Source organism: Thunnus maccoyii, chromosome 2 (assembly GCF_910596095.1).
Source record: "Thunnus maccoyii chromosome 2, fThuMac1.1, whole genome shotgun sequence".
Taxonomy (NCBI): Eukaryota; Metazoa; Chordata; class Actinopteri; order Scombriformes; family Scombridae; genus Thunnus; species Thunnus maccoyii.
Window position 1 is genome coordinate 32,339,623 of NC_056534.1, and position 26,656 is coordinate 32,366,278.

The 26,656-nt window shown below is 40.6% G+C and overlaps 1 protein-coding gene and 2 long non-coding RNA genes across 5 annotated transcripts; all 3 read right to left on the reverse strand.

Annotated features, from left to right (window-relative positions):
• Window positions 1-3,712: 3,712 nt before the first annotated feature.
• On the reverse strand, window positions 3,713-6,462 carry LOC121912401. Of its 2 annotated transcripts, XR_006100063.1 has the most exons (3): window positions 6,379-6,462; window positions 5,890-6,073; window positions 3,713-3,956 (listed from the first exon to the last, which is right to left on the reverse strand). It is a non-coding gene; the product is annotated as an uncharacterized LOC121912401 (long non-coding RNA). The 2 variants fall into 2 exon arrangements; XR_006100060.1 differs by lacking the exon at window positions 6,379-6,462 and having other exon boundaries at window positions 5,890-6,161.
• Window positions 6,463-14,545: 8,083 nt separating this feature from the next.
• Window positions 14,546-23,316, reverse strand: LOC121912303 (adhesion G protein-coupled receptor E5-like). 2 transcript variants are annotated; one of them, XM_042434476.1, is made up of 17 exons: window positions 22,998-23,316; window positions 21,945-22,019; window positions 21,320-21,469; window positions 21,101-21,232; window positions 20,231-20,368; window positions 19,745-19,788; window positions 19,350-19,460; window positions 19,097-19,250; window positions 18,843-18,962; window positions 18,538-18,740; window positions 18,246-18,413; window positions 16,674-16,868; window positions 15,831-16,048; window positions 15,534-15,692; window positions 15,164-15,338; window positions 14,893-14,994; window positions 14,546-14,784 (listed from the first exon to the last, which is right to left on the reverse strand). In XM_042434476.1, exons 1-17 carry the CDS (start codon window positions 23,026-23,028, stop codon window positions 14,743-14,745), a joined length of 2,217 nt encoding a protein of 738 aa, XP_042290410.1. In that variant the 5' UTR covers window positions 23,029-23,316; the 3' UTR covers window positions 14,546-14,742. The 2 variants fall into 2 exon arrangements, with proteins under 2 accessions (XP_042290410.1, XP_042290409.1); XM_042434475.1 differs by having other exon boundaries at window positions 18,843-18,965.
• A 1,458-nt stretch (window positions 23,317-24,774) lies between these two features.
• On the reverse strand, window positions 24,775-25,549 carry LOC121912410. The gene is made up of 3 exons (XR_006100066.1): window positions 25,274-25,549; window positions 25,164-25,166; window positions 24,775-24,807 (listed from the first exon to the last, which is right to left on the reverse strand). It is a non-coding gene; the product is annotated as an uncharacterized LOC121912410 (long non-coding RNA).
• Between the last annotated feature and the right edge of the window lie 1,107 nt (window positions 25,550-26,656).

Below are 26,656 nucleotides of genomic sequence, written 5' to 3' on the forward strand. Positions count from 1 at the left end.
AATGAAACTCACAGTGCATACTAAGCATATCTCACATCAAACCAAGGTTTTACATTTGCTTGTAAAACACTTGTTTAATCCAGTTTTAAAAACAAACAAACAAAAACAGAATTCAACATTTAACCCTCCTATTGTGTTGGAGTCAAATTTGACCAATTTTCAAGTTCAGATGTGTGAAACACACTTTTATTTTTTCTGCTCGAAACATGACTTCATTACATCCTCTACAATGGCCTACTGAATACAATAAAACACATTTTGATCATCTTTTCTTTCTTTTTCAATGCGTACAAAAAAAAAGTTACATCTGTTGTGCTATGGGTCAAATTTGACCCAGTAGTAATTATACGTTGTTTATGCAGAGAAATACATGGTAAATGTTGCCAAACCATCATAAATAACAAAAATTACAACAAAACAAAAATAATAGCAATTAAATCATATAATAACAGTATTATAATATTGGGTAATAATATTAGAATTATGTTTCATGCCAAGAAACAGATTGGCTTGAATTCAGTTGTAGCAGTTCAATTGCTGCTACTTTCGTAATGCTAGCAGACTAACAGAAAGCTACATTACTGTTCTGTTCTAGGTACATAAAGTGGCCTTCCTGAACTGGAAAATATGCATTTGGACAACTGCGTTGCCTTATAATAACGGCAAACTAACTACAAGCTAAATATACAACACATTAAATGTTTATCATTATTATCTACAGCATCCTCAAATACAATTAAACCCCCCTGGGTTGTGGGAGAGCCCACACTGTTGTCCATTTTTCAAGACTTGCAGGGGGATGAACGCAACAGAACCATCTGCCCTCTGATTGGACCAATTGACTCTATCTTTGACAGTCGGATTCACACGTCAAAAGAGGGTCAAAACTCGTAATTTGCATTTTGTAGTTGTAACTTCAGAGTCAACACACAGGTAGGAAATTTGTGTGTCCATCTCTCAGACTTTGTGAAACCTCACTGTTGAAAAAATTCTGCACAAATTTTAATTACACGACACAAATATTTCTATTGCTACAAAAACTTTTTACACTAGCAAATTATATCTCTTTGCACAAAACTTTGCGCTGTGAGCTGTAAAAACTAAACTGAACAAACAACATGAAGAATTGAGGTGAAATGTGGTCAGGTGGTAATTTGTGTGGGTTTGTCACTATGAACTGAAAACATAACACATAGTAATTTTTCCATTGTTAATATAACACATTTATTTATACAACTTTTAAGGATGAACAATTTTGTGTAACAGAAATACATATTTTTCTTTCTTATCCTGTTAATTATCTTATGACCCCTCAGATTTATCTTGGGACCCCCACGTCAGGAACCACTATCTATTTAATGGGATGTTATTCAGCCTATATTTCCTTCCCCGGTGACCCGTTTAGTCCAGGGCATAGCCCTTCCTGTCAACAGTTAGACTCTATTTTCACAGAGGAATTACTGACTCACTCCTCTTTTTGTGCATGACAACATTTCAGATGATTTATATGACACGATTTGTGATGGTTTCCTGTTGCACCATTTAGGAACAGAAACACTTCATTGACACCATGTTAGATCAGATTTAACGCAGGGTGTGACATTATGCACTCTGGTATTCTTCTCAGCTTTGCAGCCGACAAAATACAGGAACTCCATTCCCTATCACCCCATCAGCCTGCCTTCCTATGTCCAGAAGAAACTGTTGCTTCTACAAACTGTCATCCCACCGCAGTTTATCCGAGTTCACCAGGTGGAAACCATAGCAACAGACCTGACAGGCGCCCTCCTTCCACCTATCACTTCCTGTATGAGGAAGCTCTCACATCATTGGTTCCTTCCTGAATGATCTGGTTTTCCCATATTATTACTGCACTGTATCTAGCAACAGTACCAGCCTTTTATTATTTACTGGAATATACTGTGTTGAGAAAAAGGTATATTTTGTGAGGGTTTTCCTCCTTGGTTGAGTGGTTAGTGCATTTGTCTGTGGTCTGGGAGACTGAGGTTCAAGACTTGGTGTGGGATTCTTCCTTTGCTACACTGTAATATAAAATAATGTAATGCTTCTGAAATTGTGTGTGTGCACATCCTTTTTCTGGGAAGTCATCTGGACTCAGTGTTTATATCAGCCTCCATTAGAGGGTATATGTACATGTCTACTTAATATGTAAACAAAGGCATACACTGAGAGATGGATCAGATTTAATTAATTGGTTTCCTGTCTGTCACTGATATATTTCTTCCTTTGTTTCACCTCAGTAGCTCTTTATGATTCTAAATTAATAATGTAGAGTGTAGATTTCCTTCCTCTACTATCCTCTGTTGTGCATTTATTTCGTCCTCATCTTCCCTCTCCCTCCCTCGGTCTGTCTGTGAAGTGAGGGGGTGGAGTGAGGTGACAGAGGGCAGATGTTTCCTCCCTAGCTTTGAAGATGCTTGTAAAGATGGAGGGGGGAAAAGTGGAAAGGGGAAAGCCTGTTTCTCCATGGAGGTTGGGCGCTTTATGAGGGAGGCCACAGTCACATAGAGCAGATACAGGCTTTGTTCTGGCAGCAAGCACCGAAAATGGTAGCTCTCTTTCCAACCTACTGCTGCTACTGCAAACCCTAAATGGCAAGCGAACACTTCATTTAGCCAGAGCTGCTATAAATTTTGTGCAACAGCACAGCCATCGGTGCATCATTTTGCAACACATTTGTCTGATCAAACTGAACTTTGCCTGTGCAAGAGGAGTTTACGGTCCATATTTACTCACTGAGCTGACCTCACCAGCCAAAGCTTTTTCCTTTTTTTAAACTTAGGGATGACATGTAGTCATATGGAAAACAAAAGTTTGACTGTGCACTGCATCTGTCCCTCCAGTTGTTAAGGGTGTGAGGGCTCTTCTTTGGCCTCCACCAACACAGGGTCACCGATCCTGACCCGCAGGAGCCCAGCTGGTACCAGCCGCACTTTAGGAGCATCTGAGGGGGAGGACATGTCAACATGACTGACACATTAAAGGATAGGTTCAAAATTTTTCAAGTCTGTCCTTAAACAATAGTCAGGTGCCCAAATGAACATGACTCATGTTCTTCTTGCTGTAATCATTCCTCCTGTTCATACTGACCTTTAGAAGTTCCCTTCACTTTTAATGTAAGTCATATGGGACAAAATTTGCAGCCCTCCCTCTGTGCAAATATGTATTAGTGTATTTTTGTTTGAGGCTAATATGAGGCTTCAGGTGTCCAAATTGATCAAATCAAGTCAATATCTTTCAAAGTTAAAAACTTTTTAGTGCCAAATTCCCACTTTTTGCTACAATCCTTCCACTGCAGCTGAACAGGAAAACACTGTCCATCAAGACACAAAGAGGGAATTTTTAACTAAAAAGACTAACTGTGGAAGAGATCTACTTTATCTGACAAATTCAGATCGCTGAAGCCTCGTATCCAGACTAACTTTTTGAATACATTTTTGCTCTAAACGAAGACTGTGGGTTTTGTCTCCATTGTAAGCACATTTGGAGCAGATCTTCTAATGGTCAGTATAAACAACAGGAATTATTACAGCAAGCAAAACTCGTTTCAATGTTCATTTGGGCACCATAATGCTGTTTTAAGAAATACTTGAAAAAGTATTGATAAAGTATTAGTACTAGAGGGTAAATGGCAGTAAAGACCTCAGTGGTCTGCAGCTGGTGGTGGGGATTGCAGAGGCCAACACAAAAATAATCTAGCACTATGATTTTATTTTTTAATAAAAGACAGTTTCTGTCTGCATAATGGAGTTAAAAGAGTTTCTGTCTTTGCCACTAGTGAAACACCAAGTTGTGAAGACAAGCTCATGTTTGACTCCTCCATTCCAGCTTTGGCCGTGTACCACCCTTCACTTGGCACCTGAAGCTGACAGACTCCTCTTGGCGCACAGTAGCAGTGCAGGGCTCCACTGAGATGACAGGAGCTTGGCCAGCCACTGCAGAGGGAGAGAGAAAGAACTGGTGATACCACACACACACACACACACACATGCATGCATGCATGTACAATGCAACTCAATGAACCTTTAGACAGGTCTGAGTGAAACACAAACAAACACGGCCCCGCAGCAAACAAGCTGAGCAAATACAGACTGAACAGAAGTGCATTTGATGACCAAGCAAAAAACAAAAATGCACAAAAATTACATAAATTCCTCACGAAGAAGTGTCAAACACAGTGTGTCATAGAGGAACATTTAAATATTTTCACTGTGCTAGAACTTTATATAACTTTTTTAAAGGGTTGATTCACCCAAATTGCAAAAATGGTGGTGGTCACGCAGATTGTTTCAGTACAACGGAGGCAAATTGAATTTTGTTTGTGGTTCTCACAGCATTGAAAAATTATGTATCTGCATCTCATTCTTGATAATCCACAGAACATGCGGTTGTTCTGGGACTATTTCCTCAGAAGAGCCTGTGGTGATCAAGCTCTAGCCCAGCCCCAGCCCGTCAAAGTCTGCAATTTCTTAGCCCAAGCCCGACCCGAGACGGACACCAATATCGCTTTCAGCTCCCTCTGACATATGCAAATGTGAGGATACTTTGTTGAGCCACACGTATTTCATCTGCATTGTTGTAGAAAAACAAAGCATTATTAAAATGCTAAATGTTATATTTTATTGAATCAAACTCTTGAAGTAAACTTATTACATTTTATCATATTGATTTGATGCCTGATTTCATTGTGTGGAACTTTGTTGCATTATCTGATACTGCGGGACAACTGTCCACTCGTCCATCAGATAAATAACAAACAGACTTAGATATGAAGCCTGTTTTCTGTCAGGTCTCAGGATTTATTAACATTCACCACTCAAGATTAACTAGAAAAAGAAATGTGAAAACAAAGAAAGGCAGAGGAAACCGGAGTTTGTGGAGGAAATATTTCGTCATGAAGCCTGGTGGAGCCGGAAAACCAGTTGCTTCAAAATATCCAGCAGTCGAATAGATGCACTAGAGGGAACAGATGACTGAAAAAACCTATATACAGTCTTTGATAAAAACACACACGTTGTCCTGTTGATACTGTTTGACAGTTTCAAGTGTGCACATGTACACAGCACGTTGAACCTGATCTGGGCCTGAAGCCTCTTTGGTTTGGTTGCTTCATTCAAGAAACAAAAGTATCTCTTTCAATATTGTATTTACATGCAAATAAATAGAAATACTCATATAAATGACCACATGCAAACTAGGTTACTTCCTGAGGAAACACCACAGGATCCAAAAAATGTACTGAGTGACAATGTTTGTATTCATTTCATTTTTGGTTATTTTCACCATTTTGATGCTTCTGCCGTACCTGTTCATTTTTTTCTTGACAAATATTAAAGAAATAACAAAAACATAATTGTGGTTCAACATCAAAACATCTAAAGTACTGTGATGGGAATGAGTGGGACTCACTAATCAGTGACATGAATGAGCATGGACTCACTGATTGACTGAACTGAATACAGGTGTGACTGACTGAGTGCAGGAGAGACTCTACTACATGTCTAATGTGGTACTGGTAAAACAGTAGCTACTACATGGGGTTCGTTGAAATTCAAGGGCTCTTTAGATCGAATAGAGAGCCACTGGGCAAACAAGGAGCAGACAAAAGTGAGTAAAAAGCCACTAAATATTACCATAAAAATAAAAGGCAACAATAAAATGTCTAAGGGTCCTAAAATGTCCCTTAAAAAACAAACAAGCTAAAAAGCTCCCCTACAGGTCCATGACCCAGGTCCTATCTGAATCTGTCATGACCAGGCAGTGTTGACTGACTGGGTTTGAATTGACAAAAGAAGGGTTGAACATTGGTCAAATAACCCTGGACCGACCCTGGTCATTGGTCTGAAAGAGGTATTAGTGTCTGTTCACCATTCCAACACGAAAGCTGCAGCTGCGACGCTGTCGGTGGTCTGTTGGTCTCTTGGCTCCTCTTGTCCTGCGGCCGAGTGTTACTCTGCCTGTGGCTCCTGGTTGCAATGGTGGGGCAATCTCTGGGCCTTTCCTCTCTCTTCCTCTTCACCCGTGATTCCTCCACGGTACGCCTTTAGGTGCGCTGAGGGAGAAAAGAGTGCTGAGCTGTACATGACACAATTTGCCCCACCTGGTCCTTACCTGAACCACAGGTGGGGCTAAAAGCTGCTCCCAACCGTGTCGTTCCTCACTCTGCTTCAATTCAATTCAATTCAATTTTATTTATATAGCGCCAAATCACAACAAAAGTCATCTCAGGGCACTTTTCACATGGAGCAGGTCTAGACCATACTTTTTAATTTACAGAGAGAGAGACTCAACAATTCCCCCATGAGCAAGCACTTGGCGACAGCGGTAAGGAAAAACTCCACTTTAACAGGAAGAAACCTCAAGCAGAACCCGGCTCTTGGTCTCTCTTGGTGACTCTTGGTGTCTGTCTGTCCTTCTGCTTTTGTGATCACTGTGCTCTAGAGGGATCGGTCAATTGGCAATACTGTGCACAGGTGTGTCTTGGGATAATCAGATTCAACAAACATGCAAAGAAAACACAAAGCAAACTACACAAACAAAAGATCATTCAAAATACATGCAAAACAAAAGATCAATCCAAAACAAATACAAATATTAACTCAAAATCTCTCCTGTGTGACATATGCATCAAAGACTAGTAACATATTTCTTTTTGTCCTTTTTAAACATTATTTTTTTATTTTTATACATCACAGGCTATAACCAGTTTTAAAGGGATATTTTTTGTTGGTGATGCCAGCTTTCCTTGGCATCAACAAACCCCATACACAATCCTGCTTGCACACACGGCTGTTAATTAACAGCAGCTTAAGACCCTGTGAAAAATGAAAGCTCACTCAAGACATTAATTTTATTGTTATGCAAATGAGGTGGTATTTAAAAGGTATTTCCTGGGATCCTCTTACATTTATCATCCCACAATGAGGGCAATGACAGCCACACATGCACCTATACCTCCAATTTTACTCATCTAACATCCAGTGACACCCAAAACCATATTACAGTAAGTGCACCATATTGTGATTATTAGATTGGAGTATGAGTGCACTACACTTTATTTAAGATTAACCAGATCTGTGAAGATTAACCAGATTATCAGTGTCTCCCATGGCTGCAGGCCACACACTGTGAGGAGGATCTCCTTTTTCTCTGAAGTATGGAGAAAGAGGAGGAATTACCAGATCAAATTTTACAGATAATCCCCTTTCCTGTCTTCCTTCATTCATATATTCATACTTTCCAACATCCCAATCCCTCTCTTTCCCTCTCTCACCAATCGCTAATTTCAATTTCTCTCTTTCTGAACAATCCTCTGATGAGCCGTCTTGTTTTATCATAACATTTTAGAGGTTAACTACTTGTGTAAAGGGGAAATGAACTGAACAAAGGTATGCTTTGTAGCAGGGCTGTTCTATTACACAGCATTAGTGTTTGGTTTGGTGTGCCTTACAAACTGGCAGCTGAGTGTAAAAGAAAGAATAAGAGCAAGGAAAGAGAGAACAGTGACACATCATGGCACAAACATCTGAGTTGAGGCTGTGGGTGGCAAACTGTCCCCCACTGAGAATCAGCAGAGAAACTTTTTTTGACATATGCACCTGCCAAGCGATTCTTATAGGACAGAATTGGCGCCATTTTTAGTTGGGTATCCAGCTCTTACAATACATCCATGGTTGTTGCTGTGTTCAGACTTGAGCTGGCAGTTAATGCTGACATCTTGCTCCGTGGCTTTATGGGAGTTGGACTCAAAATGGAATCAGTACCATGGATGTATTATAAGAGCTGGATAGTGCTCTGCGGCTCAACCTTGCAGCCAATTTTTCCCAGTGGCCACTTGCAGTATTGCAGCAAAAAATCCCCCTGCAACCCAAAAAGCATTTTCCCCATAGACCACCATTATAAAAAAGATGTCCGTAAAACTGTTGACAGGAAACCTCCAACTGCAAACAAGGTCAATTATGACTCTTTCTATTAGGAATTTTTGACCCATGGAGGTTTTATATTTGTAAAACTTTCCTTGAGCAGAGAAAAGCGATTTCAAAAATCTGTGATGGAATGGGCACCATTTTCAGTCCAGTATCCAGCTCTTACAATACATCCATGTTCAGTACTTCCTGCTTTGTGAAGTGACAATAAGAAATTTCGGCTGTTAACTAAAAAGTTGTTTGCCTGGCCAACCACAATACCTCAAACAGACAGAGGTGAACACGGAGGCAGAGTAAGTATGCCTCTTTATGATTACTTGGGTCAATTCATGATACAGAAGTATTTAAGCTTAGTTTTTGAACAAGAGGCAGCAAAGTTTTGTTAACAGTCGGTACTGTAAGTAAGGTGAGTGTCGTGTGTTTATTGAATATGACTCCAAACCAGTCTTTACTGAAAATGTACTGTGGGTTTTTTATGAATAACTCTTTTAGAATACAAGGGAATTAGTGAGGAAATACAAAAGTGTATTAATACTGATGTCAAAGTTGCTGGTAGAGCAGTTAAACTGTCAAAACTCAGCCAGTATTTACCTACAGCTGGATGGTATTGATTTCCCATTTCTTCACATTTTATACTGGTTTCATTTATTAGTTTCTGTCACTGGGGGAATTTTGTTAGTTTAAAATGAATCCCCCATATTTATTTACATTTGTGTTTTTTATAAATCACGTTTTTGCATTTTTTTGCAGTGAAAACTGAAGACACTTTTCAGTCTCTAATCGTTTGATAACTAAATCAAGTTAATTAGCCTGAAAAGGGGAAATCTTTCACTTGTAGCATGAAGCCTGCAATCAGGCTCACCTGCATTAATTTAATCTTTATTTAATCTGGAAGTCTCATTGAGATTAAGATCTCTTTTCCAAGAGAGACCTGAGAACAAGAAACATTCATAAGACAAGAAGACAGTCAGCGGACAGAAACAACACAACTACACAATAAACAAGGAATTAATAAAGACCATTACAAGAATCATCAAAAACATCAGATAATAAAGCTTTAAACTTTAAATTTCTAAGGGGAATGTAAGACTCAAGTTTGAAGTTTTTAAATGGTGCATAGTACCTGAAACCAGCTCTGCCAACATTAGTGCGTACATGAGGAATATCTAAGGTAGTTATTAGACTGTGTACTGTAGTTACTAGATTATATTAGTAGTTAGCTACTATATTTTAATAGGAATCACAAACCAAAAATGTTTAGAGCCACTAGTTTCTACTAGAGGTAGACAATATGACCAAATATACCACAAGGCAGTGCAGCACCTCCCCAGAATGAATTGCCATTTTCACTCCTTACGTCATACAGATTGATTCTCACCTGAATAGTTCCTTTCTGTTGTTGAACATATAGTCATAACATGGCTATTTAGACTGAATAGGATCTCTCTATTCTGAACAATATTGGCCAGAGACAAGCTGAATTCTTAGGCTGAATGGGAGCCTGTTTACCTTTTGTGATTCCCCACTTTTTGTCACATGGACACAACAAGTCTCCACCCAGGGGTCATATCTTCTCCCTGTCTGCTCCTGAGACCGAGGCCATGGAGAAGTATATCAACGACTCATTGGCTGCGGGTCTTATCCGTCCCTCCTCGTCTCCTGCTGGGGCTGGGTTCTTCTTTGTGGGGAAGAAGGACAAGTCACTACGCCCCTGCATTGGTTATCGAGGTCTGAACAACATTACTGTGAAGAACAGGTACCCCCTTCCACTCATTTCCTCAGCCTTTGAACTGTTACAAGGAGCCAAGGTGTTTTCCAAACTTGACCTGAGGAATGCTTATCATCTGGTGCGCATTAGGGAGGGGGATGAGTGGAAAACTGCCTTCAACACTCCCCGGGGCCACTACGAGTATCTTGTCATACCTTTCGGACTTACTAAGGCCCCTGCTGTTTTCCAGGACCTAGTCAATGATGTTCTCAGGGACATGCTCAATACCTGTGTCTTTGTTTATCTGGATGATATCTTCATCTTTTCCAAGTCTATGCAGGAGCATGTTGAGCATGTGCGGTGTGTTCTCCGGAGGCTTCTGGAGAATCAACTCTACGTGAAGGCCGAGAAGTGTGAGTTTCACGTTTCCAAGGTGTCGTTCTTGGGCTTCGTCGTCAGGGAGGGGAGCATCCAGATGGACCCTGGCAAGGTCAGTGCTGTTCTAGGTTGGCCTCCTCCGTTCTCCTGTAAAGAGCTGCAGCGGTTTTTGGGCTTCACCAATTTCTACTGGCGGTTCATCAGGAACTACAGTTCTGTGGCTGCCCCTCTCACAGCCCTCACAGATGTGAGGGCTGTGAGAGGGGCACTCCTCAAGCAGCGTTTCTGGTGGGCCTCTATGAAGAAGGATACCAGAGGCTTTTTCGCTGCCTGTCAGGTTTGCTCCCAGAATAAGAATCATTGCCAGGCCCCTGCTGGTCTGCTACAACCACTGCCAGTTCCTCACCGACCTTGGTCCCACATCTCCTTGGATTTCGTCACAGGACTTCCTCTCTCAGACGGTAACACAGTCATATTCACAATGGTTGACCGTTTCTCTAAGACTGCTCATCTCATTCCATTACCCAAGTTACCATCTGCTAAAGAAACTGCTGAACTTATGTTGCACCATGTATTCCGTCTGCACGGCCCGCCTAGAGACGTTGTCTCTGACCGGGGGCCCCAATTCACCTCTTGTTTTTGGCGGGGGTTTTGCAGGCTCCTCGGTGCCTCCGTCAGCCTGTCATCCGGCTTCCATCCACAGTCCAACGGCCAAACCGAGAGGATTAATCAGGAGATGGAGACGGCCCTGCGATGCCTCTCGTCCCGCAACCCCTCATCCTGGTCCAAACAACTGTTGTGGGTTGAATATGCCCACAACACCCTTCCCAGCTCTGCAACCGGACTCTCCCCCCTCCAGTGCTCCCAGGGGTATCAACCTCCTCTTTTCCCAACACAGGAGCAGGAGGCCAGGGTCCCATCTGTCCAGGCCTTCATTCGTCGGTGCTGCCGGACCTGGTTACAGGCTCGCTCCACTCTGCTCCGCACCTCCGACCGATACCGTAGGGATGCTAACCGGCATCGCCTCCCTGCCCCTCACTATACCCCTGGTCAGAAGGTCTGGCTTTCCACCCGAGACCTGCCATTGAGAGTGGAATCCAGGAAATTGGCCCTGCGGTTCGTGGGTCCCTTCCCTGTGTCCAGGATCATCAACCCTACAGCTGTACGCCTCCGCCTGCCTCGTTCCAAGGGGGTCCATCCTATGTTCCATGTTTCTCGCCTCAAATCTGTTAGAGAGAGTCTGCTCGTACAAACTGCTCCTGCTACTATCTCTGCCACCTCAACTGAAGACTGTGAATTGCATTTATCATTTTTCGTCAACAAGATCAGTATCATTAGATCCAACATTGTGCTGCCATCTACCACTTTTGATCCACCTAGTAGTGTTTCAAATTTACTAACCCATTTTGCCCCAATTACCATGCAAAACCATATAGAGACAATTTCGCATCTGCGCATGTCCTCCTGCAATCTTGATATCTTACCCCCCAAATTCTTCCTGGTTCCCGGACTGTTTCACCCTGACGGTCCCGGTGTTTCCTCCACAGGCTCCAGTTCACTCAAGCTGCCCGTCAGACCCACTGCTTCTTCCCACTTTAACCTGAATAAGTTGGATCCACATGCAGAACCTGGGCTAATGTTAGCTGGGAGGCTAGCAGAGGCTAGCTGGCTGTACTTCCCTCCGGCCATGCTGCGGCTAATGCTCCGCCAGTCTCTCAGCAAACGTTAGCCCCAGCTCTCCATGTGGATCAAACCAGAGCACCGAGCCCCAGTTTCAGGTTAAAGTGGGAAGAAGCTGCGGGTCTGACGGGCAGCTTGAGTGAACTGAAGCCTGCGGAGGAAGCACCGGGACCGTCAGGGAGAAACAGTCCGTCGGGGAGCTGTTACATTCGGCTGCACAGTTAGGAAACACCTCTGCTGACAGGATGTACCACTCTGTTAGGGAAAAAAATCTTTCAGGTTTATAACAGCAGTTGGCAACCAGCGTATTAGGTGCATCACTGCCACTTTCTGCTCTGGAGTGTGGACTAGAGATTAAATCCTACACGTTAATCCTGTCTGTCTAATGAACTTTTTAATTAAGACTCTACCGCTCCACCCACTTGGCAGGTTCATTAAAGTTTTAAGGCCTCCTAAATTCTTCCTTCATATATTGTCTTTCTTGATCATACTTAGTACAAACTATGCTTGCATACATAATATTCTCCTCAGCCATCTGGAAAAAAATATGTGCATATATCAGTATCAGTGCATATATCGGTATCGGCATCGGCAATCGGCCACAGTGAGTTGGACATATCGGCATTTCTGATATCGGCAAAAAATCCAATATTGTGCATCCCTACTCCATATGTAAGGAGAGATCTGACTCCGCTGATTGCTGGTTTTCCAAGTAGCGCATGGTTTTCTTATTAGCAGTCTGAATCTCATGGAGGAGGCAAACATTTTGTGCTCTAAGAAAATCAACCTCCCTTTCTAGGGCTGTTTTGCTCTGACAGGCAAGGCTGGTTTGCCTGTGGAAGTTCAGAAGCAAGCATAACAATGTGTCTTTGGATGCAGTCTGTGTATCACACTTGTCCTTCAGTAGTGAGTCTATCTCTCTCCTGCACTCACTGAAATTCAACCTGCTGATGAATTCAGGGTATCCAAATTCTAGGCTCTTTCCTAGGGAAGAAATGAACTGCTCTACACAGGGGTTCTCCATTGTTGTCTCTGGAACGGAGGGTGAGATTAAGCAGTTGCCTAGTACAACAAAACAATGTGGTTGGCTATGGTGTTGCGTGGCAGACACCTTGTGGTGTAGCTTGGGCAGTACACTAACCTAACCAAACAATGTGGTGGCCTACACTATGGGGAGTAGCTTCGTGTGGAAGAGAGGTAGCTACGGCACCATCAGGTGCAGGCTTGTCCCCTGCTGGAGACTAATGCGGATAAACCACACACTTTACAAATTCTTGAGATGAAGTTGAAGCTTTAATAAAATTTGTGATGCATATTCTTTAAAGATAACAGTACCAAACAATGTACAACAAAACAAAGTAGAAAAATAGCTTCATATACTTTCAAACTAGAACATCTACAATATATTCTAATGATAAGATTCTTACATTCACAAGATGCTGCACAATTCATGTAGCTTTTTCACATAATAATACATTTTGCAATGCATGAATAAAAGGTATCAACAGTCACAAAAGTTCTGCCACACTTGGAATGAAAGAACAGTTTAGTAGTCAAAACCAACACATACATGGCCTTAAACAGGATTTCACATGAGAAAGGGAGCAATTTAAATATAAACAAAAAGTATAGGACAAAACCATTCACATAAAAAGACAGATATGAAATCCAAAATGTCTCTGTCTTTTTTTTTTCTCTGAAGATCAATGTCGCTGACGTGATCTGATCAATTTCTATAAAATATAAAAATATATCATTGATAGCTTTATCACAACAAGTAAACTGTTCAGGTTCTTAAGTAAGGCTGATTCTCAAGTCTTCTTGATTATTCCAAGCACCATGCTGGATTATCATTTTTAAACAGGAAAAGTGCAATAAAATAAACAAACTCCAGACTATATAACTCCCATTAGGCCTCATCATACTGGCTAAAGTTTTCATGACATCACAGGGATGTGAAAGCTTACAGCAATAACGTGTGGAGGTGCAGGCTAACAGCTATAATAAGGACATAATGACAAAATGGAATTTTATTCCACAAACATTCTTCTTCTTGTGGCTATTTTTGAAGAAAATAGCCACAAGTGATTGAAAAAAAGCAAAACACTTATTTTGTTTCATATCAAGAAACAACAGACATAAATTCCCTGCATGTCCACATGGGATTTGTTGGAACATGAAGAGAGCCTCAGAGGCACTTCATGAGTAATTTGCATCATCAGTCCTTTGTTTCTTTCCCATAACATACTGTTAAAAACAGTACACAGAAACAGATATTTTCTATTCACTACAAACACCACAAAAGCACACCTACCCTTATTTTTACACAAAACATTCATATGAAATACAGCACGAGCTGTTTGCTCTTGCTTTAAACATGAAGCGCTCATTTATTCATATAGCCTACATAATGTGGGCTTTATAGTCTGCACTTTGAAATAAATAGTCTATATCACTTTTAATCACTCCAAAGGCGATACAGCTTATATAATGTTTATGATATGTTCTGGATGAACCAATAATCTACTGAAATATCTTCACTTTCACTAACAGAGTTCTGAAAATAAAATAATGAGGTAAATGCAAGACTTTCTCACCCATCATGCAATTGATTGGCAGATGCTGCTGCTCATATTGTCGGAATTGTTTTTTGATTTGCAAAAACATATATGTGGTCTCATTAACTTCGATAGGATGAGAAAGGCCTGTGAACCTTTATGGTCGGGCAATACCTACTTGCTGCTCCTCATTACAGGTTGCAAATGTTGATGAGATTTGAGTAGATCAAATTTTTTTTAATCATCTCACAACATGATTTCTCCTATGAGCCCTTGGAGGGGTACTAGCCCCCAGGTTCGGAACCACTGGTTTAATGGTACAACAGAAACAGAGTTTAATTCATAAAGGTGAATTAATAATGACTGGATTTTTATTTAAAGTGAGCCAAAACTTTAAAATCAGGGCTTGCCTGTCCCAGATTTGCTAAAGTGTGATAGTCTGTCTTTGGGGTAGAATAAGAGATTTAGCTCTTCATATTTGGAATTCTCCGGTGTGCTGCCCACTCTGAGAACCCTAAATGAACAGAAACAACACGTGTTAAGAAATTGAGTAAGACAATGTTTATAAGAAAGAGAGTATTTGTGGCTGAGACAGAGGGAGGAGATATCACTGAGTTCTTACTCGTGACTGACTACTGGAAGGATTGGTACTGCTGAAGTCCGAGTATCTCTTCTTCTGTGGTGTGCAGAAACAGGAGAGAAAATAGGCATACTCCTCTCTAACCTGCAGAGGGCAGCAGAACATCAGGAAAAAATCCACAGCTGGCAACCCTCATTTCAGTGCAATCCTCCATCTTTGTTTCACACTTTCTCTTTTAGTTGTGTTTTTATCTATTGTGTTAATCTCTCCATTAACCTCATGCACACACACATGCAAAACCACTGTTTCCTACCTGTTTAGACAGCAGGCAGTGCATGACAAAAATCAGTGCTCCCTGCAGGCTGTTGAGGATAGTAAAGATATATGCTGCCACTGTTGTACCAATGTACTTTTTGAACAGGAAGGAACCAAACACCCACGTCAGACCCAGTAGACACAACTGGGCAATAGCTGTCACTGTGAAAGCTCTGCAGAAGAAGAGAGGGAGGGTGGGAGTGGGATTAAAGAAAGATCAACAAATATAGAGAGAAAGAAAGATTAGCATGAGCACTAACACGTGGATGACTCAGTTACAGCTCTTGTGCAATGCATTAGGTGTGTGTGACATTACTCCACATATTACAACATTACACACATGCATACAAGCAGGCACACAGACTGACTTAATTTTGTTAAGTTCAGAGAGGTCTGGGTTGAGGCTGGTGAACTTCTGGGCGAGCTTCCAGATGGTGATGATGAAAAAGAAGATGTTGAGGAAGGTGATGCAGCACACAGGGCCTAAGAAACTCCAGATGAAGCCGTCTGTCAGTGACAGCCAGCAGCTACAGTTAGGAGGAAGGAAACAAGTGCATGACAGGGTTTCACAACATCAAGATAGATAACAGAATTTCTCTGTAATCCGCCGATGTGCAATCACATAAGCTAATGCAAAACATTTCATCTTTTCTTCACCCACTTACTGCTCCTTAGTGCCGTAGCCCTTGGGATTAACGATGGCCGATATGATGACGATAACAAGGGGTGTCCCATAACCAGCGATGAATAAGTATAGGGGCCGAATGGTGGCATTGAACACCAGGACCACCATGCGGTACAGCTGCACCCCTTCCAGTAGCATCCACATAAACACTCCCAAGAAGAAGATATGGAGCATTGCTGCAGCAAACCTGCAGCCGCCCTGCAATGCAACATAAACATGTGAGAAAAGTAAGTGTGGAGAGAAGTAGAGGAATGAAATGTCTCATGCTGTCTTTACATGGACTGCAGTAAACTTTGAATAAGATATTCCCATGTAAATATAATGTTCTGATGATAATGACGTTAATAAGATTATTAAATGAGTACATCAGCAATTTGTTATTGCGCTTCCTTAAAGTTTGTGGATTAACAAGATGACATTGAAGCTGCACAGGAAGAGATATCCTGACTTTAATTCCGCAGTATAGGTCAAGCTCTATAAAACACTAGATCCTACATTTCCTATAATGACACTTTCTCTGAACTGAAGACTGAACTGTTTTCACAGTCTAAGCAGTAGTCCTCATGACAAGTAAAGGGAACATCATGTTTAAAATCAGTGGAGGGCCCCTTTAATATAACAGAGATCCTCTGATGTTGTGCTGTGAAGGGTGGCTCTTTCATTAATAACTGGGCTCTGCTATGTAGTGTGTAAACAGGAAGATGAGTGGAATAGTTCAACCCATGTAAACATTTTAATGAAAATGCTGTCTTGTTAAGCATACGGTCAACAGTTGGATTACTGCAGTCCATGCTAAAGTTGCTGTTTGCTTGGACGAACATACCACAGGTTCGGTTTTCGAAATGCCGGCCAGAAAGATGCGGTCAGCCACGAAGAGGCAGACACAGAGGTGCAAGTGGATGGTGGTGCGTGTCCCTTGTATGGAGCGGCAGAACTTGAACGTCAGGATGCACAGTACCAGACACATCAGGGACATGTTCAGCCCTATCTTTGTTATCAGTATGAGCGCAAAGGGATGCTAGAAGAGATGACATGTCAGACCTTAAGGTGTGTAATCATTTACAGCATAATGTGTGTGTTGTTTTCTTGGAAAAGAAGATTTTTTTGGCAACTTGGGAGCAAGTTGTAAACACATTGACATATGACGGTATTAAGTGTTTATAACAAAGAAGTTAGCAAGCAATGCACAGAGCAACGTTAACATTAAAACTTCCAGATCAACCCACAGGCAGACCCACTGTGGCCACTGTGCACAATGTTCAAACTCTTCAAATACTAAACATTTTACACATCCACATACTGGTAAAAATACAACATAAACTGCAGCAGCACACATGTGGTCTACATACTGAAATATCCTTGTGGTTCTGAACACGAAACTGCTGTACGGACTCAAAATATGGAATATGCTACAGCATGACATTATGCTCATGGCTGTGCAGCCAGTTCTGGGGAAGAGAAAAAAATTCCCCCTCAACTTGAGATGGTGATATAGTTAACTCACTGTTCCATCGAGACATATTGGATTCATACTTTCAACACAACTGAACCCTTTGGCCTCAATTCAGACTTAAATGTGTCATGCTTCCTCTAAATCATTATATATGGATGTTTTGGAACAGGCACCTTTGTGCTTGATTTCATGTAACTCAAAGATATAAGTGTATTCTTCTTTTTCTGTCTTGTTTTTAATGTATGGATGTGGCACCTGGACATTGACTCTGGCAATCCCCACCCCTGTATCTATTATCCAATAGGGTTGATTTCTTGTTCCACCCTCTACCCAGTGACAAATATACACCTGTACTAGATTGACTATAAATGTGTTTGCCTTACGCTTTTGTTCTCTTTGACTAAGTAGTGTTGAAACGTTGGCCTGTTTGCATTATTAAAGGCTGCAAATCAATCAGTGTGCTCCAATCAAACTAACTCTGGCCGCCATTTGTTGCAGGGAAGGTGGTGTACAGTCAGTTTTTCACAGCTTTTTTGCAAAAGAAAACATTCACTTGCTGTGCCCAAAAATGGGGTTGATGAGAGCAGTGAAACTGTAAAGTTTCAGAAACACACCTGTAAACCTGAGGGGATAATTCTCTGTGGGTTCATCACTATGAGTGAAACATTTCACATTACACATAGTCACTTGACCTTGTATTAATGTTTTATTGATTAATGCATCTTTAAAGCACATGAGAATCTGCAAAAGGAAATAAAAATAAAACAAGTGACACTTTTTCATTTGTTTCCAGTGAAAAAGATTGTTTCAATGATTTCTTTGGATGTTAAGCCTTAAAAGCAATTTTCTCAGTGGAAAGTATCAATAAAATTCAAACATTAAACATCTTGAGGGAATTAATGTTTAATTTAAGTTTTCATGATGTGTGTGTCAATTTCTTACCTTCATGGGATAGAGGGCCATAAGCACAGCGAAGCTGCTCAGAAGTTCACATGTACAAACACTGTGTGTGGCATTGGTTTGTTGTTGATGGCAACCCTCTTCGGACCAGGCCCCTCTGTCATTCCAGTGTGCACAGATGTATTCCACCTCAGAGGACTCCACTGTCTCCTAATACACCAAAATAAAACCCATATAATCTTTATCTCTTTATATTCCATACAATGTATATACTGTACATTAGAGGAAGTGACACAACATTGAAATGAATGTAAGACAGGCAGGAGTAGGCTACGTTTAGATGTCTGAGTGTGATGTTCACAGGGCTGCTCAGGTTCTGAGTGGACGGGTTGGAGACCACAACAGACACAACTTTAGAGGAGATCTTGAAGGAGGAGGGATTTTTGCCATTTTTTTCATGTCCTTTGAGCTCCTCAAAGGAGTTGTTAACAAATTTCTCAAGGTTCTTGTAGGTCAACAATGCAGCCAGAGCAAAGCCTATAAAGACAATGAGAAATATGATGGTATTTAGTGATATATTATTTAATACATTATTGATACATGACTCATTTGTCAGAAGAAAAGAGAGGAAGAGTTTACCAGGATATGTTCCCGTCCCAGCTGCTGTTGTCCAGTCAGTGTCGAGACGAGCATTTTCATTGGTCAGAAGGATTGGTCCAGTGGGTTGAGTCTTTCCCCTCTGAACTGCAATCTTTGCACCTACTCAAACAAATAACAAATTTCATATAATAATCTCCCCCTGCACAGATAATGTTAATTACAAAATATGTCCTATATGTCCTTTTATTTATTAAACTCTATATATATTATCATCCAGGGAAAAGGCCTGTTACCTATCTCAGTGGTCTCCATCTCAGTAATGCTGTCTTTGAGCTGTGGACCAATGAGCCTAATGGACTCCTCCACCGTTTGGAGAAAAGCACTCATGTCTTCCCTGTGGTTCAGGTGACCAGGGGACAGGATGGCCTCAGTGGCGATGAGAAATTTCTGTCCATGTTGCAGGACACAGAAGGGGGAAATTGACAATACTGTGTGTTTATGTGCAAAAATGTGTGTGTGTTTGTATTTTGTATTGGCTTTTCTGACCTCCAGTAGCACTTCTCCATCAGTCTTCCCCTCACTAGCATTGTGTGGGTTAGACAGAGCCAAACAGTTGTTTCTCATCATGGATAAAATGTCTACCAGGCCTTCAAGAGACTGAGAGACAGATACAGACAGTGAGAGAGAGAATGACGAGACTAAAGTTCACATATACTAAACTCTACAGGGCTGCAGGGTGTAAATAAAAGAAATTGCCCCTTCTGAAATGTTCTTTAGCAAGACACTGGAGGGTGTCATACTATAACTGACCCTGAACTAAGACCTGCATGGGACAAGTACAAAAATAAATCCTGCATAAAAACTTAATACATTGTGTTTATTTATGATTGTTGCAGTGCATCCATTATGCTAATAATTTGGTATCTAAACATTTGTTTTACCTGTGCAGGTCTGCTATTGGCTTGGAAGGTTTCACAGTCAAGTTCTAAATGGAAAAAGTGAAACATCAGATGATCATCATACAAGATGATCATCATGATCATGCAAGACACTAAACACACATGAGTGACAGAGTTTGACACTTTACTGTGTAGCGTGAGAGAAGGAGTTCTGATAAAATCTACACAGCAAAGCAGCAGCACTGAACAGATACTCTATTCTTTATCTTGCAAGACATACACCACAGATTATCTGGAATCTGATGCAACACACACAGTAGCATAAAAGCAGGGTGAGCATTCACATCAACACCAACGAAGAAGAAGAAACTGGGGCTGAAAAAATTGTAAGAAGTGCAAGATTCAGTGAACAAACAGTTCTATATGCATCCGAGGAATATGAGGATATCAAAGCCATTGGATGCATAATTAATTTGAAAGTAAGGAAGTAATGGCAATGGAGGGGGTGCCGTGTATGCATACACTCACCTGAGCATGGAGTACTTTCATGGCCATAGTGGGTGTATCCTTTTGGACACATGCACCAGTAACTCCCATTAATGTTTTTACAAGTCCCTTTTATTCCACAGAGGTCTTTCATTTCAGCTTCTTTGCATTCATCTATGTCTGCGAGAGGATAAAAAAACAGAGACATAAGAAATGACGGACATTCCTCAAGGCCAATGATTTCGATGAGAATAGTTTGAAATCTTAAGATTGCAGGGATTGCTGTAGCCCATGATGGAACGAACATCTCTGCAATGTAAGCAGGGGTACGGCCGTGTCAGTCTTAATGTCAGTAGTGTCATGAGATGTCTTGCATTTCAAGTTAGTTAAGAGCTGTAATTGGAGCTGGCAGGAGGCAAGAGGAGGTGGCTTTGTGGTTAAGGCCAGACTACATGGAATTATAATATATGATGAAACGTAATGTCTATGACCTCTTTTAAGATCAGCTCGCTCAGGATGGGCAGTTTTTAATTTTGGAAATATTCCTTATGTTTTGGAAACAAGCCAGTACACATTTACTTCATCCCCTGCAAGTGAATTCACTGATCTCTTGCAGGGTCAATCAATTTGCGGCCTTTTAAATCCTGGTGTGTCCAGGGCCACTAGAGTGGATTTTCTATTTAAAAGCCCAACATTAGTCCACTCTCACAGGTGTAGTGTGGGTGTGCAGAGCTACTTGATTGACACCTGCCTCGCTCTATTGTCATTTTTGTGGCATCTGTTGGGGTGAGTCGACTTACATCTTGATCATTCTGGTGAGTATATTGTTTTATAATTTCAGCAAAGTTTCATCACAGCTCCAGTCAACTTCAACCTGAGAAATGTGGACACAAAAAAGTAGACACTACTCACCTATGCAGTGTTTGAGGTTATTGGTGGGATTAGTGTACCCAGAATGGCAGATGCACTTGTAGCTCCCAATCAGGTTAATACAATCTGCCTTGTGACCGCAGATGTCTTTGTTATTGTAACACTCATTAATGTCTGACAGAGGAACAAATGAAGACAGATGAGTGTTCAGACAAGAGAGAAACTCTGACACTGGTCACATACACTAACACGCACACTCACCTTTGCACGCTCCATCTCCCGTTGTAAAGTTAACTTTGTTTCTAATATTTGCAAACCCATCCTTGCACTGACAGTAGTAACTGCCATTTGTGTTGAAGCACACCGCGTTGTTCCCACATAGTTCCTCGAAATCTTCACACTCATCTATATCTGTAGATTTGGATACAAATACATAAATCAAAGAGAATATAATTATAGTGATGAATCTTACACATCAATACATAATAGAACATAATATTTACTGTGACAGTGTCTTACATTCTTGTAAAAACTTAGTTTAAAGCGATCTCTGTTAGCTCTTTTTCTTCCCACACTTCTGTCCACCATGATCACCAGTCTGTGGTTATATCATTACTGCCAATGCAGTGTAATTATTTCTGCTGGTTGCTTGAAATTGTGGTGATCTAAAAATTTGAACCTCATCTACTGTTGTTTTCATTGTAATCCAGTCTTGATATGAGCAGTGCTTAAACGCCTAAAATGGAAAAATGAATTGGAATGTCAAAAAAGGCTGCTTTTCCTGCTAAACTCCAGTAAGAGGTATTGCATAATGGGAGCAACACTTCTTTCTGAGAGTGACAGTGGAGAGGGGTGGTTAAAATCAAAAGTCATGGGAGATTATTACCTATACATTTTTTGCCGTTTTTGTTATAGCCATCTGGACACTGGGAGAAACATTCCCCCAGCATACACATTAAGCCTGTGGGGAAAGAGAGAGGCCATTTAGTTGCATTTCACAGTTAAGGCAAAATCTTACAATGATGAGAAAGACACAATAAAGTAAACACTTAACACTTATCTAAAGGACACTACACCAAAAATAAATCTTTTTATTCAATTGAATTTTATTTATTTTTGTTTCTGCACCATGATACCACTCCTCCACCAGTGATCTATATGCTCAGTAAAGTTTCTCCACGACACACAGTAGCTAAAGACATTATCTCTTTGTTGAAATATTGTCTCTTCAGGCTCCAAAATTTAGCATATTTACCAATTTATTGGAAAAGCTACGATTGTTTGGAACATTACATGGATCAACAACAGAGATGTGAATTATACTCTGGGATTAGTTAGAAGTTTCTATGAACTTTTAAAATACGTTTTGACTAATTTTGTACCATGACTTTCAGTCACCGCTGGAATCCATTGTACAGTAACTGCTGTGACTTCAAGTTGACTTCATCTGCCATCCTCCAGTGGAGTCATTTTCTTTATCTTGTTGTGTTTTAACAAGAGTGTGAAGGTGAGACTATGTGTGTGTTTGTGAGGTGTCCATATAGGTAACATGTGTATGTGACTGATGGTGTAACTACTTGCAGCTGTAATCCTCTGTTCCTCTCTCAGACATCAACACATGCACAGAGAACAAGGATGTATGTCACAAAAATTTACTGCTTCATGTCTCCTTAAACCATCCCTTAGTAAAGCTAGTAAGTGAGATTAACTTGTGTGGTTTTTATAAAATATATTTTCATCAACAAAGTGTGTGGGGTGACATATAATTAAGGGGGAAGGCTTGTGGTCATAATTAGTAGTAGCTAGCTGTATGCCACATTTTGAATTACATGCATGTTCCTGATTGTTCAGTGTTATTTTGTTCTCGTCCACCCATGACTCCACCCAGTCACACACTCACACACACAAACACAAATTGTGCTCTCATTGATAGACTTACCCAGGATAAGTAGCGCCTTCCCAGGCCCCATGTCAAACTATATCCCCGTACAGCTGATGACTTTATCAAAACTATGAATTAAATGTAAATCTGATTGATGTCCTGTAATAAAATTTTAGGTCCTCTCATAAAGTTAAAGAAATAAAAAGTATTGTTCAGACTTCTCAGAAGGAATCACAGTCCAAGGTCCATGAAATCCACAAGGTTTGAGACACAAAAAAAGAACGCTAAAAAGATAAATCCTTTCTGTGGAGGGTGATTCTGTATGTGGCAGGCAAAATAAGTGTGAACCTTCACCAGCTTTCCTCCTCTCTCAGATTCAGACTCTCAATCTGAGTATGCGCCCCTTTCTCTCTCTCTCTGTCTCTCTCTCTCTCTCTCTCTCTCTTCCTCCCACTCACTTGTCTGTGTGTCCTTGTCTCTCTCTCACGTCACTCTTTCTTGGTCTTTTCTTTTACTCCATATCTTTCCAAGTGAACACATTTTTCACGCTGGCACCGTATCACATTGCTTACACAAACCCCCTCTCTGTCTACATTGTCTTTCACATTTCGCTCTATGCTCCAGTGAGCTCTATTTCACGAGCTATTCACAACACTCTCGTGAGGGACGCAGTGTGCTGTGATAGCCAGGCTACGTAGAAGTGGACCCAATCCCAATGTCCACACTCAAGGACTCAAGGACTTTAAAGCACATTCTTGCTAAATCCGCCATAAGTCCACATCTTTGACTTTGCCTGAGGGAATTACCCACAGTTCATAGCATTATGACATTAAACAAGCTATTGGCTTGGAAGGTTTCACAGTCAAGCTCTAAATGGAAAAAAGTGAAACATCAGATGATCATCATGCAAGATGATCATCATGATCATGCAAGACACTAGACACACATGAGTGACAGAGTTTGACACTTCACTGTGTAGCGTGAGAGAAGGAGTTCTGATAAAATCTACACAGCAAAGCAGCAGCACTGAACAGATACTCTATTCTTTATCTTGCGAGACATACACCACAGATTATCTGGAATCCGATGCAACACACACAATAACATAAAAGCAGGGCGAGCATTCACATCAACACCAACGAAGAAGAAGAAACTGAAGAAAATTTGAAAGCAAGGAAGTAATGGCAATGGAGGGGGGGCCATGTATGCATACACTCATGTGAACATGGAGTCCTTTCATTGCCATAGTTGGTGTATCCTTCTGGACACATGCACCAGTAACTCCCATTAATGTTCTTACAAGTCTCTTTTATTCCACAGAGGTCTTCTTTTTTCATTTCAGCGTCTTCGCATTCATCTATGTCTGCGACAGGATAAAAAGACAGAGACATAAGAAATGACGGACATTCCTCAAGGCCAATGATTTCGATGAGAATAGTATGAATACTTAAGATTGCAGGGATTGCTGTAGCCCATGATGGAACGAACATCTCTTCAATGTAAGCAGGGTACGGCCGTGTCAGTCTTAATGTCAGTAGTGTCGTGAGAGTTTCATCACAGCTCCAGTCAACTTCAACCTGAGAAATGTGGACACAAAAAAGTAGACACTACTCACCTATGCAGTGTCTGAAGTTATTGGTGGGATTAGTGTACCCAGAATGGCAGGTGCACCTGTAGCTCCCAATCCGGTTAATACGATCTTCCTTGTGACCGCAGATCTCTTTGCCATCGTAACACTCGTTAATGTCTGACAGAGAAACAAATGAAGACAGGTGAGTGTTCAGACAAGAGAGAAACTCTGACACTGGTCGCATACACTAACACACACATTCACCTTTGCACCGTCCATCTCTCGTTGTGAAGTTAACTTTGTTTTTAGTATTTGCAAACCCATCCTTGCACTGACAGTAGAAACTGCCAAATGTGTTGAAGCACACCGTGTCTTTCCCACATTGTTCTAGGATTTCTTCACACTCATTTATATCTGTAGATTTGAATACAAATACATAAAGCAGAGAGAATATAATTAGTGATAAATCTTACACATCAATACATAATAGAACATAATATTTACTGTGACAGTGTCTTACATTCTTGTAAGGAAAGGAGAGAGGCCATTTAGTTGCATTTCACAGTTTAGGCAAAATCTTACAATGATGAGGAAAACATAATGAAGTAAAAAACTTAATTGAATTGTGGTTCTTCAAGATGGAAGTGGATGACTTTCTGTTTTAAGGCCTGAGAGATTCTGAAAAGTTATCATGTCACAGTCTACTGTGCATGAAACAGAGAAATCCCACTTTGTCTTGGGAAAGTGAAAGTGACGGCCCTACTGTCCACTGTAACTGGGATTATTTGTAGATAACACTTTTATTCTTCAGGTTGTTGGGGACTTCCTGGAACCACATCATGGTCCTGGGTTAACAGCCCTCTGTGCCATTTGCTTCACTTATGAAGCCATTAAAACACGACTGCAGCAGGAGTGAGTAGCTCTTCTATGTGCTGCATCTTGACAGTTTTCAGTAGGTGCAAAGGTGTGAAGATGAAACATCTTTATAGCTGAGGACGGAAATAGCAGAAGCAATGAAACTCACAGTGCATACTAAGCATATCTCACATCAAACCAAGGTTTTACATTTGCTTGTAAAACACTTGTTTAATCCAGTTTAAAAAACAAACAAACAAAAACATAATTCAACATTTAACCCTCCAATTGTGTTCGAGTCAAATATGACCAATTTTCAAGTTCAGATGTGTGAAACACACTTTTATTTTTTCTGCTCAAAACATGACTTCATTACATCCTCTACAATGGCCTACTGAATACAATAAAACACATTTTGATCATTTTTCTTTCTTTTTCAATGCGTACAAAAAAAAGTTACATCAAATTTGACCCAGTAGTAATTATACGTTGCTTATGCAGAGAAATACATGGTAAATGTTGCCAAACCATCATAAATAACAAAAATTACAACAAAACAAAAATAATAGCAATTAAATCATATAATAACAGTATTATAATATTGTGTAATAATATAAGAATTATGTTTCATGCCAAGAAACAGATTGGCTTTAATTCAGTTGTAGCAGTAGCAATTGCTGCTACTTTGGTAACGCTAGCAGACTAACAGAAAGCTACATTACTGTTCTGTTCTAGGTACATAAAGTGGCCTTCCTGAACTGGAAAATATGCATTTGGACAACTGTGTTGCCTTATAATAACAGCAAACTAACTACAAGCTAAATGCACAACACATTAAATGTTTATCATTATTATCTACAGCATCCTCAAATACAATTAAATCCACCTGGGTTTTTCAAGACTTGCAGGGGGATGAACGCAACAGAACCATCTGCCCTCTGATTGGACCAATTGACTCTATCTTTGACCAATCGGATTCACACGTCAAAAGAGGGTCAAAACTCGTAACTTGCAGGTTGTAGTTGTAACTTCAGAGTCGACACACAGGTAGGAAATTTGTGTTTCCATCTCTCAGACTTTGTGAAACCTCACTGTTGAAAAAATTCTGCACAAATTTTAATTACACATACACAAATATTTCTATTGCTACAAAACTTTTTACACTTGCAAATTATATCTCTTCACACAAAACTTGCTGTGAGCTGTAAAAACTAAACTGAACAAACAACATGAAGAATTGAAGTGAAATGTGGTCAGGTGGTAATTTGTGTGGGTTTGTCACTATGAACTG